Below are 16,014 nucleotides of genomic sequence, written 5' to 3'. Positions count from 1 at the left end.
GGAATACCGCTCTGATAGAGTACTTGCGAATAAGTTGACATTTTACTTTATTTCGTCCACAGAGTCCAAAAGAAAAGAAGCTAGCACCGCTAGCACTTTCATAGCGCGTGTGCAGTCTCTTGGTAGATGGTTTCACTGGTCACATTTTTTAAAGGTCTCGATGAATTCGCTGCAGTCAGCCACTCTCGGGAGAGGGTGTGTTGAAAAAGCTGATAACGGATCAGTTAAGTGCAGAAATTCAATTTTATTCTGCGTCTCTCGAAAGTGTACAAAGGCCGCTCCTCTCTTCTGCAGCATCAGGGTTCAATGTGGCACATACCATGTATGGACAGCACAGCGTAACTCCAATGCGGCACTGAAAATGAAGGGCAGCTTGTTATTGCGATGAAGGTGACCGTTAACAGTACTTACCGGGTCTCCTTCCAGACTGCAAGGCTTCGACCCAAATGAGTAATCGTAAAACATAGGGTACAAACTTGGATCGTATTCAAAGTCGGTAGGAGATACTTTTGGAGAGCTTTTCGACTTTGTCTCCTGGTCTTCCGCTTCAGAGAATGTGTTAAAGAGCATCAGGATGATAACTGTAAAGACAAGTGCGACGCATACCACGGTGATTTGTATGCTTGTCATAGGGTTTCATTGTAGGAAACTCGTCTATGCGTTTGGCCATTGCTTGGCATAGAGTTGCTTGGCACGCTTAGATAGAGTGCTCTTAGCAATGCTCCCGATGGCATCAGCATCAGCATCATTGTTTAGTTTCGTTTATCGTTTGAGTTTTCGCCTTTACAAGTTCATGCGACTTTTCGGACGCTTAATTTCAAACCCCCAGCCGCTTCGCAGAGAAAAAAACAACACAAGATGACAAATGCATTAAGTTTTGTACGCCGATCGCTCACTTGCCACATGCTTGACGTTAGGTTGTCGATGCAGAGGCGGCTACATGGCGACGCACGCAGCAGTCGATTCCGCATTGTGCGCAAAGCTTCGGCGATTTGCGGTGGTGCCATCTGTCTCGGAATTGGAGGCTACGTAGCGTGGACTCGTGAACCTGCATATTTCCAAAAGGTTCTCGCCTCTTCTCCCAATACCGTGGAATCTCTGAGTGTGAGTGATTACTCGAAATTTTCAAGGCGGCAAGCGCAACTGGAAAACGCGATCAACTATGCTCACGAACTACTCACACGAAAGAAGGTATGTGACCAGCGTTGTGGTCAGACAGATCATGGAACGACAATAATTCTGAGCCGTGTTTCCCACGAATGAAGTGTGATTTTTTTTTTTTCATGCGCTTACATTCCAGGATGAATGGGGTGTACCTGGCATCGTCGTGGCCGTGAGTGTTGACGGCAAGACGGTTTGGACCGAAGGTGTGCTCTTTATAATAAACTCGGCTTCATACCATCACCAGCGCGCGTACGCGCATACACCTCCGAAATATGAAAATGTGCAAATTTTGATATCAATAATTAATTGCAAAAGCGATTGCTTTTGCAAAGCAAGCAAAGTAGTTACAAAAGAAATTTGCCGACGTACCGCGTAGGTTACTTTCGGGGACTTCCCTTTACGTTTAGACAAGTGTTAAAAAAAAAAAAATGAGAAGAAGTTGGCTTCCATTAATTTGACTCCAGCGGGCAGTGCACACCTGGTTCGAATTATCCGAAAATGCGAATGAAGACTGCTCAGTCACCTTTTTGCACTCTTGAACATGGCCAATTAGAAGATATGTCGAGCTAATGGAAGTGTAAAAGTAAATGAAGTTGTGTGACTGGTACTGCCCACAGTTTAAAACAGGTCTTGTGTGCTCTAATTCAGGCGAGTTTGTTGTGGATGGTACGGGTATTGTTTGTAACAGACGTGTGCTGCAACTCTGCTCCTTCTAGGTCTCGGCTACGCTGATGTTGAAAATAGAGTGCCATGTGGTAGCCAAACAGTGATGCGTATAGGCAGCATCAGCAAGCCAATTGCCATGATGACTGTTGCAAAGCTGTGGGAAGAAGGGAAAATTGATCTGGACAAGCCTATTGAAGATTATGTGCCAAGTTTTCCCAAGAAAACATTCGATGGCAAGCCAGTGAGTTGATGTTGCAATCTTGCATATCCAAGGATGCCTGTAGATGAACTTGTTGGGCAAGTTGGTCAACCATTGTGGTGTAAGAAAGTGAGTCCATGCACGCAAGAGAGAAGATGAAGCATTACTTTAGAAGTGGCACTTCGTCTGCCTTTGTATTTCCATACTTGGGTATATTTGCGTGCAGGCCAGTTATGTTGCTATTTAAGTTGCTGGTGTCCATGGTATGTCAGATGGCTAGCTGTAGCAGCTGCTAAAGGAAAGGACTTATTGCCTCGAAACCCTAGCTATATTCTGGTTCATGTAAAATGTGGGTTTTAATGTTTTCTTGCAATGGTGCCTTTGTTGTTTGCTTAGTAATTTACTCAAAGTTAGGGCACAGAAACTATAACTCAGACTAAACTGACTGCAATGTCTTTGCAAGCATTGATTGACAAAGTCAAAGGAACCTATGTCTGAATATATATAGGGAAATAATGAAGGATTCTTAGGATATTTCTTGCCATTAACTGTCTTCAACTATTATGCTGATCTTGCCTCACAATGAACTGAAAAGCCTGTTAGGCTCTATTCAGTCTACTGTATGACATACAAATTAAAGTTGCTATTGAAATGCCCCCATTAAGAGAGACGGATTCCCTCTATGGAAAGTGAAAATTATGCTTTTTTTTATTTTCATTTCATTTAAAAACTTATCAAGTATTACTCTCTTAACAGACTGCCACAGCACAGATAAATGGATCTATATGTGCGCACTTTGTGATTAATACATTCAAAATGATTGCAGGTTGTAATCACCTTGAGAGATCTGGTTTCTCATGTTGCTGGGATACGTCACTATGCCACTTCCAAGAACAGCCCACCTACAAAAGATGCAAGCAGCGTAAGTAGGGCTAAAATGAGGAACTTGTACATCACATGTGGCCTGTAGCCGAGCTGCAACTAATGCTCTCTGACAAATACAAAAGGAGGATGGATGTAAGTGGCCATGGTGATTTATTTGCACACATTTTCAGCCTGTCTTTGTTATGGTGTATTGTAGCTTAACTATACTGCACTTCACACTTGGCAGAGAATGCTGCAGAAGTAGTGCTGTCATAGGAGTCTCACTCTGCGTATTTTGTAGTGTGGTTGTCCTCTATCTGAGGTGATTTCTATGGACTAACTGTTTCATTTATTGCAACTACAGCTTGTGGATGTAAGGTTATGCCAGATCATATTTGCGCACCTTTGCGCTTCCAGTGTGCAACTTGCTATGTTCTGGCCATGGCTGTGGCTGCTGGTCACAGAAAAGTGTTGCTCTGCGTATTTGGTGGTAAATACATTCAGATCTACAATGTCTTCCACATAATAATTACGTCATCTTTGAGATACATGTCAATATTTTTCTTTCATATGTGATGCACTGTTCCTTGGTTGTGAACGTCAGTAGTGAAAGAAATCTTTCTAGCCTTTGTGGCAATTCCTGCTATGTATGAAACAGAGCACCAGCTGAAGACCCTTACCTTGTTCATTTGTCTATTCACTATAAAACAACCTTGAACACAATTGAACTAGTTGCCCGGATCGCCATTGGTATTTTCTGTCGAATGAGTTTCAAATGGCGCACGCTGGCTCACCTCTGAATCATAACTAGCCAATATCTATCTTGTGCATGCCATAAATGAGCTTTACTTAATTTTAGAGAGGGAGCCCTCAGTGATAGATTTAAAGGGATACTAAAGGTAAATATTAAGTCAAACTAAAGTGATAGATTAATGCTTGAGAATCGCTAAGGCGTCAGTATTATTGCGAACAGGGCCTTAATAATTGAGAAACTGAGGTAAATGCAGGACGTGACTAGAGGCCCCCGGGACATTCAATCACTTTCCCAATGACGAAAACACTCTTCCGTTAAATTATGTCACTAGTACTCAACCACTTGTTGCAAACAACATCATTGTATTGTATTAGAAGATAGGTACTTATCCAGTCCTATTTCATTCTTAGAAAAAAAGAACTAATTGAAATTACCCTTGACAATGACACAGGTGGTCGAAAGGTTTCGTTTTCGCTCGACTCTGCGCCACTCCCACTTTCGCATCGTTATCGCGCAGTGCTGCGCTGGTTTTGCTGGCTCGCGAAACTTGCACAAACTGCAAGTAGCAGAGAATTCAACTTCCATGTTATGCCGCGGGATGCCCGAATGGTCTATGCCACTTTACCAAAAAGCAGCTGCAGCAGTGAATCCACCCCTCTGTCTTGGCTCGGTGCCACCGTCTGTTGGGCACTGTTTTGTTCATCGATGGCAGCAAAGGGCAGTGATGGCATATTGACTGGGGGAGTGATGGGGGAGTGATGACGCAATGTCATCACTCCCCCAGTTGGGTGGCAGGAGATTTGAATTTAAAAAAAGGTATTCGGACCCTTCAGATGCAGTTTTCTCATAAACTAAGTCCTTTCTTGGCATGAAACAAGCGTTGCGAGGCTTCTGGAATGGTATTTAGACAGTCCGTGTCGACTTATTATTCGCCTTTAGTGTCCCTTTAAGAGACATGCCTATAAGTCGACTCAACATAAAGGTCTAGCACAGTCTTTCTGAGTGCTATAGACTCTTCTAAAATTTATATACACAGGTCCCAAAAGACCTTTCTTGCCTTCCGGAACAACCTGCTAGATTTAGTGGGCAACGAAAAGAATACAAGTTGCAGTAAGCTGCTAAAAAGTAGGACCCTCCAGCTGGTCAAGTTTGTTATGCAGTTAAAGTGTTGTTTGGCAGATTAATTTTGCTCCTGAACCCACAGGAAAGATATTTAGAACTGAGATTGAACAGAGTGAATAAGACAAGGACATGAGGAAACAAATACCTCAGACAAGCACTGACTGCCAACTGAATGCTTGTCTGTGGTATTTGTTTCCTCGTGTCCTTGTCTTATTCGTGCTGTTCAACCTCAGTTCTAAATATCTTTCCTGTGGTTCCTCAAGATCTTACTAAAGGAAAGATACGTACATGATATTGATGCATGAGAAATGTTTATTATATTCAGCACATCGAAAATTTGTATCTGTAGTCAAAGGTACAAACTGCTTTCTTTTCTTTGGCAAACTTAGGTGCCAAAAAACTTGTGGCCAGAAGTTTTCTGGGATCACAAACACACTGCTACAGCATAGATAATGGATCTATATGTGCGCATTGCTGGAACTATTCCAGAGAGACTCAGAGTGCCCGGAGTTTTATAGCAACAAGAAGTTTAGTACTACTGAAGAGGCTTTGGAGATATTCAAGAATGATCCTCTCCTGTTTGAGCCGGGTAAGTGCCATTGCTTGCAACTGACTTGAATCTATTAGCAAAAAGCGGTACTTGCATGGAGCCATCTACATGCAATTTGGCACTATGTCTTTGGCAAACAGGTACAAAGTACCATTACAGCACGTATGGCTGGACGCTGATTAGTGCAGCGGTTGAAAATGCAAGCAAGGAGTCCTTTGCAAGCCACCTGAGAAGGCTGCTGAAGACGCTTGGCATGAAAAATACATTCCTGGATCAGAATGAGCCTATTATCTACAACCGTTCAAGGTGAGCAGAGAGGGTAGACTGCTAAGAGAGCATCAGAGTGAGCACGTAAAGTTGTCAAGTTAGCACCGTTATCTACTGGTAGAAAGAAAAATACAAACTTTTGTGCCTGCCTGCCTTTGTGCTTACTACATATGATTGAGTACATATGCTGTATAATCTCATCATCATTCAAAGCATTACAACGAAGTGCACTTACTGTGTGTTCTGTCGACTGGTTTGTTTAATGAGGCACTGCAACGATGGTACTTCTTCTTTAATATAAATTTATAGCACCTTAATATAAATTTATAGCACCTTCTATGGTCAGAGAAAGAGTGAGATAAAACAGGGAATCGCAAGGACCTGTTTGAGACCCTGCTCAACTGGCTTAGTGGCAAGAGCCTAAATGAAGGAGAAGGTTCTCCAGCGTCATTTGTTCTTGCAAGCAACCACTTTCTGTTGCTCAGGGCATGCATAAAGCGGAGTGACGAACTGTGGATTAAACAAAATGTGCTGCAATATGAATTTACGACTTTCTTTTATGTCAGCATAAGCTGCAGAAATCCTTTCAGTGGCCACCACATGCCGAGCTTGTATTTAAGCTGAGCATTTGTGCTTCCATCAAAAGGCATACGATGCAAGCTGTGTGTGGTCAAGCAACACAGGCAGTGTTTCACATGCCTTTAGTAGCAGCGAGGCGTTAGATTTAAGTTCAGAATAATATACCTTGTATTTACTCACACTTAAAAACACACGCACATGCACACGCATGCATGCAGGCAGCCATCTTGTTCTGGTTTACATTTTAGCTTCCTTTTTCAAGACTTCTAGGTGCACACTTCTACCGTGCTTTTCTTTTTTATATAATTTTAACAGGTTCTCACACAAGTAGTTAATAAAATAGTACAAGCCTGCTTTATCTAGGAACAGTAGGTAAGGGTAACAGTACCAGTCTTAAGTCATTGCAGCCTTGTTCCCAAGGCTAACCTTTCTGGCTTTTGTCATTCAAACTTCCATCCCCTATTTTACCTGTCTGGACAACTAAAAGCTTGCTCTCGGCAACATTGCTTGCTAATGCAGGTTCTACACCCGCGACAAATCGGGCAGCCTTGTGAACACGCCCAGCGTGGACTGCTCATACAAGTGGGCCGGTGGCGGCCTCCTCTCCACTGTGAATGATCTCGTATGCTTTGGTAATGCCATGCTGTACTGCGCCCAGGCTGATGGGAACAAGCACAAAATCGGCTACCTGCGGCCAGAAACCGTACGCATGCTGTGGACCCCACATGCCAAGGTGCACAACAACTGGGAGAAAACATTCTTCCAGAGCTATGGCATGGGATGGACACTGACGGAAACGGGCGAAAATCCCGGAGGCTGCGTTGAGTGGCCCGCTTTCGCGGCGTACCACACAGGAGGATCTGTTGGCGGCACATCGGCACTTGTGCTGTTGCCTTCTGCCTGGAATCCCGAGGAAACCAACAGCACAACTGGGGTGAACTCTCCAAGCCCTCCTAGAGGTGTAGTTGTTGCCGTGATTGGTAACATCTCTAATGCTGGTTACGGAAACATGGCTGTTGGAATTGCCAGGGAGTTTGCACAACTCTGCTCTTAGAGGGATGCAGTGTTGGGGTGCTGGTGTGACGTGCTCCAAGGATCAATAGGTGATGGGAATGTTCGAGTGGCTGCCTTCATCTCCAGGCTGTCTTTTTTTTATTTGTTATTATTGTCATCATTGTTTGTCAGCCATTTGAAACTAGGCTGTACCCTTTACTTATGAACATCCATAGCAAACGTCACTTTTTTACAAAGGAAGCTTTTCCTTCATTCCATGTGCAGTCTTAGCTTTATAAAGTTCTAATGTCCTAACACCTTTTAAAACACATGAACAAATAACCAAAGTTTTACAAATGTGCATTTGAACATGCTTCGTGCTTGCGAATTTTTATATGCATGTAGTAGGTTCTAAGTATTGCATGCAATATATATTATCAGTAGCTGTTTTATTGCCTTTTGGTTATTTCGTGTGGGCCAATTTATATGCACCACCAACCTGAATACTTGTCAATTGAGTGGCAAAATATTGGCCAACAGTTCTCTCTTAAAGAACTTGAAAGGCAATGTTTCAATGACAATTTCTGACAATTTACGACAATTTATGACAATTACAACAATTTCTTGTCTTATTTCTGCATGCGCTGTTTTCTCACAGTTGCTTGTTTTTGTTCTTTTTTTTACACATGCATGTAGTAATGTCACTGTCTTGTGTGTGACATTATGAGTGGCATTATGACATTCACTTTTGTTATTTTCTGCACGCCAAATTTACACATAGTGGTAATAAAAAAACCTGAGGACACCTAAGCACTGCTTATGAGTTGTGAATGCAAAAGCATTAATGTCCACTTGTATGCAACTGAGCAGTCCTTTGAGTTTTGCACTGTAATTTACCATAGTGGTATGTGCAGCGCTAGCCAGCAACCTGCAATGCCAGCGCCATATGACATCGACATCCTGTGCGATGAGAGACCAAGGAAGCTGCAGCGGCCACCAAAAGCCAGCAGGCAATAGCAGTATGTGGTGCCCAAGCCAGCAAACAGCAGTAGCCTGTTGTGCTGGCTCGGGCACTGCACGCTGGCTTCTGAGAGCGGGGCTGACATGGCATTGCAGCAAGGGCCTCTGCCCTTACGCAACACCTGGCACGCTACCATGGCAGCAGGCGTTTCCTTTCACCTGCTCTGCTTCGTCGAGGTGTGCTCGTGACGTGGCATCACAGCCAGTGGGAATTTTTTTAGGGCCACTGGCTGTGAGCCACTGGCATCACAGCCAGTGGCTCTTTAGGCGCCATTCTGCTGCTGCAGACGCCGGCTTTTTTGATCAATGGGCCATTTGGCGCTTTCGCATCAGAAAGGTAGGACCACTGAGACACATTGAAAGGTGACTTCTTCTCATGGGATTCCATGCTCAGAGGTGCCATCTTTTCACAGTTGCTTTTCCTGGTTGCAAACTAAGCTTGAATGCAAGAGTGCCACGGTAAGTGCACTTGTTAAGTGGTTAAGTGCATTTTCAAGAAGACTTAAAGAGATGCATTCTTAAAAGGCATGAGCGATAACTAAAGCCGGAGCAGGGTACACCATGATGGACAATATCACTTTAGGGAACTCATTACAGCAACATAAAAACGCCTGCTTGCATGCATGCCAGAAGCACGACAGAAGCATGCATGCGATTGTGGCCCAATGGTTTGAGCGCTCGGCTGCTGTGCTTGACGGCGGAGGTTCGATTCCCACATCGGTGAGGCAAGAACTTACCTACTGCAAAGTGCCAAGAATGAAGCAAGGAATGCTTCGCATTAAAACACAGCCTTACTGAAGCCAGTGTTTGTGGTGTGAGCGTCTTCTTGCTTTGGACCATCTTATTTTGTGCTCGCAGCTATAATTCGGCAACCGCCTTCACAGATTTTTGTGCTACTGTAATGTGGCCAGTGACATGAAAAACGAAGGTTCAAGACACAAAACGGTATCTGAACGCATTTATTTTTGCACCGTTAATGCTCTCTGCACTTGTATTATCCCACGACACAGATTAACTATTCAATCAATGTTATTTACAAAGCAAGAAAAAAAAGGGGGGGCAAAAAAAAAAAAGGCCCGTTATGTTCAGGACACTGCTCTCCCTAGAACACAGTGCTATGGAATGGTTGCATTGCGGGCCACACAAATACAGTACAGTCTGCCTCTAATGACTCAACGGCAAGATAGACACAAAGGGTCGACACCAGTTTCTCCCTTGTTTCTTCTAATCACAGAGAAAAATTACAAACATCCTAACTATATCCACTGTATACACTATTCACAGTTGCTCTGTTATCATGTAAGTCACAGTTCTGCCTAAGTTGATACGCCACATTTGAAGAAGTAGCTCTTGGTAATAGCTGCTGTTGCTAACAGGCCTTTGGCCTGCACACTATACCATACGCACACAAGCCTGTGGGCTCTGTTGGTCCGTGCAGGAAGGTGTCAACATGCTGGAACAAGCCTCGTTTCAATGAAAGTACTCCAGTGCCATCGAGTGGTTAGAGGGGCTAAGAGTGCGTCTAGTGCAAATCACAAATTTCACCGCTTAGCACTATTACACTCTAACAACAGGGAAGACAATGAAAAGGCAGTCTACCAATAATTCCAGCTGCCTTTTCGAGAGTGAGCATTTGCACACGTCTGTCGCTAGTGCTAAACAGTCTTGCATCACTGGTACAGGTTCCATTAGGGGTCGCCCTTCTATGTATAAAATAAAGGCATCTATATTTAAAGCTAAACATAATAGATAAAACTAAAGAAAATAAGACTAAAACCTCCCAGCTCATCGAAAAATTTCACCGTAGTAAAGTAGGTTTTGGCAGTTCGTATATGCAACTTGCCTTAAGCTTCCCCTTGCCAATTATGGCCGGCTTGATGGTCATAATATATCAATGCCTGGCAACTTAATGGTCACAAATGTGAACAAGAGTTCAACAACACCGGAACTGCATAACATAGAAATAATTTATAAAATCTATTTGACAATAATATCTTTTGGTACATTGCGGCACCCTATCTTGCAAAGGAAAGTATGGAATCAAACAACGTGAAATGACGTAAATGGGTAGAAAATAAATAGGACTGTCGGGACAATATTTAAGGCCAAACGAAAGGGAGAAAGAACAATAGCACTCAATAAAACTAGACACAGGTCCAGATGTGACGAAAGTAGACCGGGGAAGATTTGAGCATTGAATGACCAGTGCAGACCGAGCACTTGCTGTTGCACGTACCATTGCTGAAACATTTGTTTTGCTTAACAGCAAACGTGAAGTAATAACGGCATGTCTGTCAACTTGCCCCACAGAACACGCATGCAGTGGTGGTCAGTTTTGGCCATTCCTAAGCGAAGGGAGCAGATTCCTCCGCACACCTTTCTTTCTTTTTGGCAAGTAGATGATGTAAAAAGGGAATGGTTGTCCAGAGAGGGGCGGGGTATTCACCGCCGCTGAAGTTTGTATGCAGCCATCTCGGCAGGCGAAGGCAAGTTCAGACGAGATGTCTTGGTGGAAGTTGACGAGATCGTTCGCAGGAGTGAGAGTGTGGTTTCCTCCACGCTTGGTCCAAAGTAGTCGGGAAACATATCGGCAAGCGTTGCCTGAAAAGTACAATACAGATCATAAAAGGCGCAGTCATTTTTACCAAGGCATGCTATGACAGTAGCCACCTTCACAAAAGAAAGGAAGCAGCGACTGAGAAAAAGCAGTGACACTAGACATGTTCTTGCTGAAAGGTACCGCACTTATATTAAGCAAAAGGAAAACAACAAAGCTGTGATGGATCCAGAAAATATATTTTTCTATGATTCTTTTATTTAGAATCAGAAATTTGGAAACAAATACAGTCAAACCCTGATTTGTCAAACACTAATGGGATCTAAAAATGCTGAAAATTCGACACAGAGAACTTGATAACATGGAATGTAATGGAATAGAATTTACCCGTTTGATATATATAGTTATGGAAATAATCCAGCATATCTCTAAACATTATTGACAGACATATATAAAAAACAGCAGGAAATGAATATGTGAGACATCTCTTATCATTCCCATTGTGCAAACAATGATTATTTCTGTGATGCCGATTATCTCAATGCAAGGTCGGTATTTATAACTAAATAATGAAATGATCTTTAAAACCATATCCATATATGTCATGCAACAGATGACTTAAGTGCAAAGAGGAAAGCACAAATAAAGACAAGGAAAATGAATGCAGATACAAAATAAAGCTCAAGCTCTCTTACTGCATCCATTCTCGCAAAATTGGTATAGATAATGACTTTTACCTTTTGCCACCCTAATTTGCATCCAACCATCATGAATGCGCACTTAAGGTCTCTGAAGTAAGGTGCAGGAGCTATGTTTTAACTGCCTTTTCTCTCCCGGCATCATTTCAAAGTGGAACGAGATTCCAGACGCTCTGGTGTCGAAGGTTGCTGGTTGGATGCAGAGTTCTAGTCATTATTAAATACCACTGTTATTGACAGTGTTGTGTTATTTCCTTGCTACATATGTTCCTTGTTTCTTTGCCTATCATTATACTGTTCCACACACAATAGAACCTCGTTCACCGCAACTATATTTAAACTGTAATTACTTATTAAGTGGGTACATATTAACGAGGTTTTACGGTACTAGAATAGCAAACTGAATGCACGCTGGCATTCTGACGCGAGACGGGCAGGCGAGTATTGCGGGGAAGCTGCTGCAACGGGCAGCTACTGTTCTTGATTGCATATGGCTGACAATGACAACACGTTGGCCTTCATATGAAAATAGCAGCCAGAAAACATAGTATGCAATCGTAATTTGGCAATGTACTGGACTTTAGTGCCGAAAGGTTGTGTTTTCTGGGAACATACGAATAGATGAAAAAAGCATAACTGTATTGGGTCATTACTGTGTTCTCGATGATCCAAACGTTGGTGCCAGGAGATCGTACATAATGGGATTGTATCAACAAGGTTCTACTGTATATAAAATAGTTTTATTTTTTATGTTGCATTATCCCCTCTGTAATACAGTCAAACCTCATTAAGTTGCATCTGCAATAAAAATACCTTCGTTATATCCAATATTTGTTGAACACATATTCATTACATGTTTATATCCATGAAAAATAATTTGGATTTGCTTCATTATATCAGACAATTCATTATATCCATGTTCATTATAGCAAGGTTAGGCTGTATAACACCTTCATGGTGAAGAAGGTGTTTCAAATGAAGAGCCAAAGAAAAACATGGTAATGCTGCACATACCATAGAATCAGTCTGCAGGGTACACCTCATGGCATATGACCGCAGCCGACAGTCATGGGGGAGGCGGTGCAAGAACATGGCTGTTGTGTTGCTGGGGGTCCAGGATATCTCCGGTCTGTTGGATACACAAAAAGTAAAGAGAGAAAGAAAAGGTGTTCAACGAATTAAAGAAAGCAGTGCAGCACAAAGAAACCATTGAGACAGAAATTGGACTACCCTGCGTAAGCAATTTCTGAGAGGACAAGAATTCTAGACAATGTTTAGAAAAGCCAGCTTCTATGCTACTCCTTGCACACAGCCTCCTTTTACTCTGTTACAAGCTAATGCTATGGTAGAGATGACCTAGAAATGTCTCTGCTACTTTTTCTCTTTTTTATATACCCTAAAGGCCCCTTATGGCACTTGTAGCAGACATATGCACAGGTGCCACATAGGATTCCATTACTACAAATATTACCAGCATTTTTATTACTATGATTATAAAATTTAATGATGTTAGCAGCATAGTCTACTGGTATGTTAAAGCGCAAGTGAGCATAGTATAAAACGATGATAATGAAAACATCTTGGCTGCTGTATTTTTAATGTGGAGATGAAAAGTGTAAGTTACAGATACAGGATAATCTTTTTTCTTGGGGGGGGGGGGGAGGTTGGAGGGGGACCCACTGCTTTGATGCAGTGGAGCAAGACATTGCAGCCAAGGTACCAAAGAAAATGACCCAGAACAGAATCATCCAAATCAAAGTCACTTATATACAGAATGTCTTGGTTCCATTGGGCCAACAGTTGTTTGTGTGCAGAAAATGAAACATTAGTAAAATGGAACTGATTCACATGATTTGTTGTGCCATGCTGTTACAACGAGAGGCACAAAAGTGAACATCATTGCAGTCCTCACTAAACAAAACATGCCGAGTGAAGAGGCTGCTTGGCACTTGGTAGTGCATACAAAAGCAGCGGTGAATTCCTTCCTCAAACTTTATATCCTCGCAGCCATAGCTAATGATAGCCGCACTACAATATGCACCAGCAGCTGCTATGGCCACGCATGTTTTTGGCAGAGGCTGCAATGAGTACGGCGTTATGAACACAACGCGGTCAAAATCATGGAAATTTACTTTGTTTCACAGAACGATGCCATGGAACCGAGAAACATGGACAGAATGTAGCACAATGACGTAGCAAACAGACCTGGCCGCCTGAGAGGTGCCCTGCATAAATATTAATCACAACAGGGTGATTGCAAAGGTGCTTTTTTACTGTAGTAATGTATGCGATAATGTTCTCATGGCCTACTAGCCAGAATCCGTCAGTTGAAATCGTTACTCCAGACAATACGTGTAGACTTCTTCGCTCACAAATGAACAACACCTTATGGCAATGTTAATGCAGCCCACAAATGCACTTTTCCACTGCAATGAATCATAGTAGTACTAAGTGCTAAACCAGTCACCCTACCACAGATCGCTAAAATTAGAAGGAAATAAGAGAAAATACTTTAATTTTAGATAGTAAATTACAATTCCTGGTAACACAGCAGCCCTTCCTGAAAGAAAAAGCTTGGTAGGGCCCAGAGTTACCACATTACTGCACAGTGATACAGTATTGCACTGCACTGCACTGCAGGCTAATCGAACCAAAGGAGGAAGCTGTGAAAACTTTTTCCTGCACCAAAATGGTCTGAACAGGAGAAGACACTTTGTAATATGTGACGTCACATTGACGCGGATGCAACGAGAAAGAAAGTGCACAGACTTCGTAAGGAGTTTATGCATTTTAGCAGTATAGCAGGCAGCGTAATCAGTATGTTTGTATAGGCCCGTACACCTCGGCAGCATGAGTGGCACAGATATAGCCTTCTGCGGAGAGCTATGATGGAAACACAGGCCCAGAGCTCTGTTTCTGAAAATGTATGGCTGTCTTGGTCATCAAGCACTCCGAACATCATTTCCCTTGAAGTGCGAAAGTGTGAATGGACAGACGCAAGGAATTCTCCAAAAGAAACTGCAGGCATATCGCCGTTCCGAGACCCTATGTGCAAAGTTGCAAGTTAACATGGTGCCTTGCATGGCTTCTGTGTGTTAGCTGTCCAGGTTGCACGTGCCTCACATTGGCACTGAGGTTGCGGCACAGAATTAAAAGAAAGAAGTTCGGCCTCCATTTCCCACAGTAATAAAATTAAACTTTTTATGCCAAATGAATGAAGACAGTTCTGAAACAATGCTTTACCTGTATAAGCTGTGTAATTGTCGTCTTTTATTGCCCTTTTAATCTACGTACTATACTCACGGAATGAAACGCACCGATTTAGGACTAACTAATGAGCATACTTTCATTACTGCTGTCTCGAGTTCGTGTGACATTGCATCATTTTTACTCATGCACTTAGATCAGAGTCCGCTTCACCTTTGGTGACAAGATTCATAGTGACCTGGCAAAGCACTCTCGAATGACTGCACATATGGTGCGTTCTACTTTGCAGGGACACTAGAGAGAAACACTGAATCCGTTTAGATTGACAAAGCATTTCCAAGGACTCTACTTTGTTGCTTTCGTGGAGGTTGATATATTAGAAAAGAAAATTATGGTGAAAGTTTCACATTTAAATTTCACGCCAAAGCACAAGGGCCATTAAGTACTGTCAGGGCGACTAAGCATGGTTGCAAGTTGCAAAGTATTTTTTTCGCATTTTGGCCATTTAACTAAATGTTCTCGAAACTTCCCAAGTTCGATGTTTCGCTCTACTAGAATACAATGTAGTCCATTTTTTCCGATAAATGTTTAACTAGGCCCAAGCGGACGGCATCAAAATCCACGATGTCACGGCAAGCTGGAGTGAGAATTTCACAACAGCGTTGCCACCTGTTTTTCGTTATTGAGTCTTTTCTGGCTTACCAAGCACCTCCTAGCAGCAAGAGTTGCTTTTTTTTGGTATTGTGGAAGGGTTATTTACTAACACAGCTCAAATAATTTTTCTCTTTAGTGTCCCCTTAATGTTTCCCTGACGTGTTTCATTTCATAAGTTATAGTATAGTATTTTATATATAGCTTTTTTAATAATATTTTGGTTATAGTATAGTTATTTGGTATATGCCACATTTGGAGTTTCGTGCCCATCAAGGGTCTGATGGGTCTAATATTTAGCCTTTTTTACACAGACAGCACTCTTGAATTGGTAGTGCACTGCAAGTGGAATGCAGAGATAGAGATAGTAATAGAGAAAATGCAGAGATAGAGATAGAGAAAAGAGATAGTGGTCTTCATTCCTTACCAGTGGCATGTTGTCTACGACCTGTCTTCTTGTTTTCTCACCTTATGCTACCAAATAAGCACGTGGGAACAGCTGTGCAACTTTCAGCTGCTACAAATGAAAGACAGCAAACAATTGACAGTGCTGCTTAATTTGAACCTCTTTCGAGATTGCAACTGCCCCATACATCATAGTGGAACAGTGGGAGGGTGGCACGTTTTTACCCTGAGTAAAGAAGGCAAACACTTGCACGAGGAAGGTTTTTGAGGCATGGGCAGAAAAGAGAACATGATTGGCCCCAAGTGTGGCAACGACAG

The 16,014-nt window shown here is 42.5% G+C and overlaps 2 protein-coding genes across 3 annotated transcripts in view; one reads left to right on the top strand and one right to left on the bottom strand.

Moving 5' to 3' along the window:
• The first annotated feature begins 742 nt into the window (after window positions 1–742).
• On the top strand, window positions 743–9,959 carry LOC142582680 (serine beta-lactamase-like protein LACTB, mitochondrial). Its single transcript, XM_075692621.1, has 7 exons — window positions 743–1,191; window positions 1,301–1,367; window positions 1,881–2,071; window positions 2,856–2,951; window positions 5,259–5,358; window positions 5,460–5,625; window positions 6,685–9,959. The coding sequence occupies exons 1-7, from the start codon at window positions 859–861 to the stop codon at window positions 7,217–7,219; spliced, it is 1,488 nt and encodes a 495-aa protein (XP_075548736.1). The 5' UTR covers window positions 743–858; the 3' UTR covers window positions 7,220–9,959.
• alpha-Man-IIa (alpha-mannosidase 2) overlaps window positions 9,120–16,014 on the bottom strand; it is a 65,730-nt gene continuing 58,835 nt past the window's right edge. For both annotated transcript variants that reach the window (XM_075692618.1, XM_075692620.1), the window contains 2 exons: window positions 12,448–12,562; window positions 9,120–10,779 (listed from right to left, as the gene is read on the bottom strand). In XM_075692618.1, coding sequence (XP_075548733.1) covers window positions 10,621–10,779; window positions 12,448–12,562 — 274 coding nt within the window. In that variant the 3' untranslated portion in view covers window positions 9,120–10,620. The remainder of the gene's footprint in view (window positions 10,780–12,447; window positions 12,563–16,014) is intronic.

The sequence above is a fragment of the Dermacentor variabilis genome, chromosome 5 (genome assembly GCF_050947875.1).
Source record: "Dermacentor variabilis isolate Ectoservices chromosome 5, ASM5094787v1, whole genome shotgun sequence".
Taxonomy (NCBI): domain Eukaryota; kingdom Metazoa; phylum Arthropoda; class Arachnida; order Ixodida; family Ixodidae; genus Dermacentor; species Dermacentor variabilis.
This window is presented reverse-complemented; position numbering and strand designations above follow the sequence as displayed.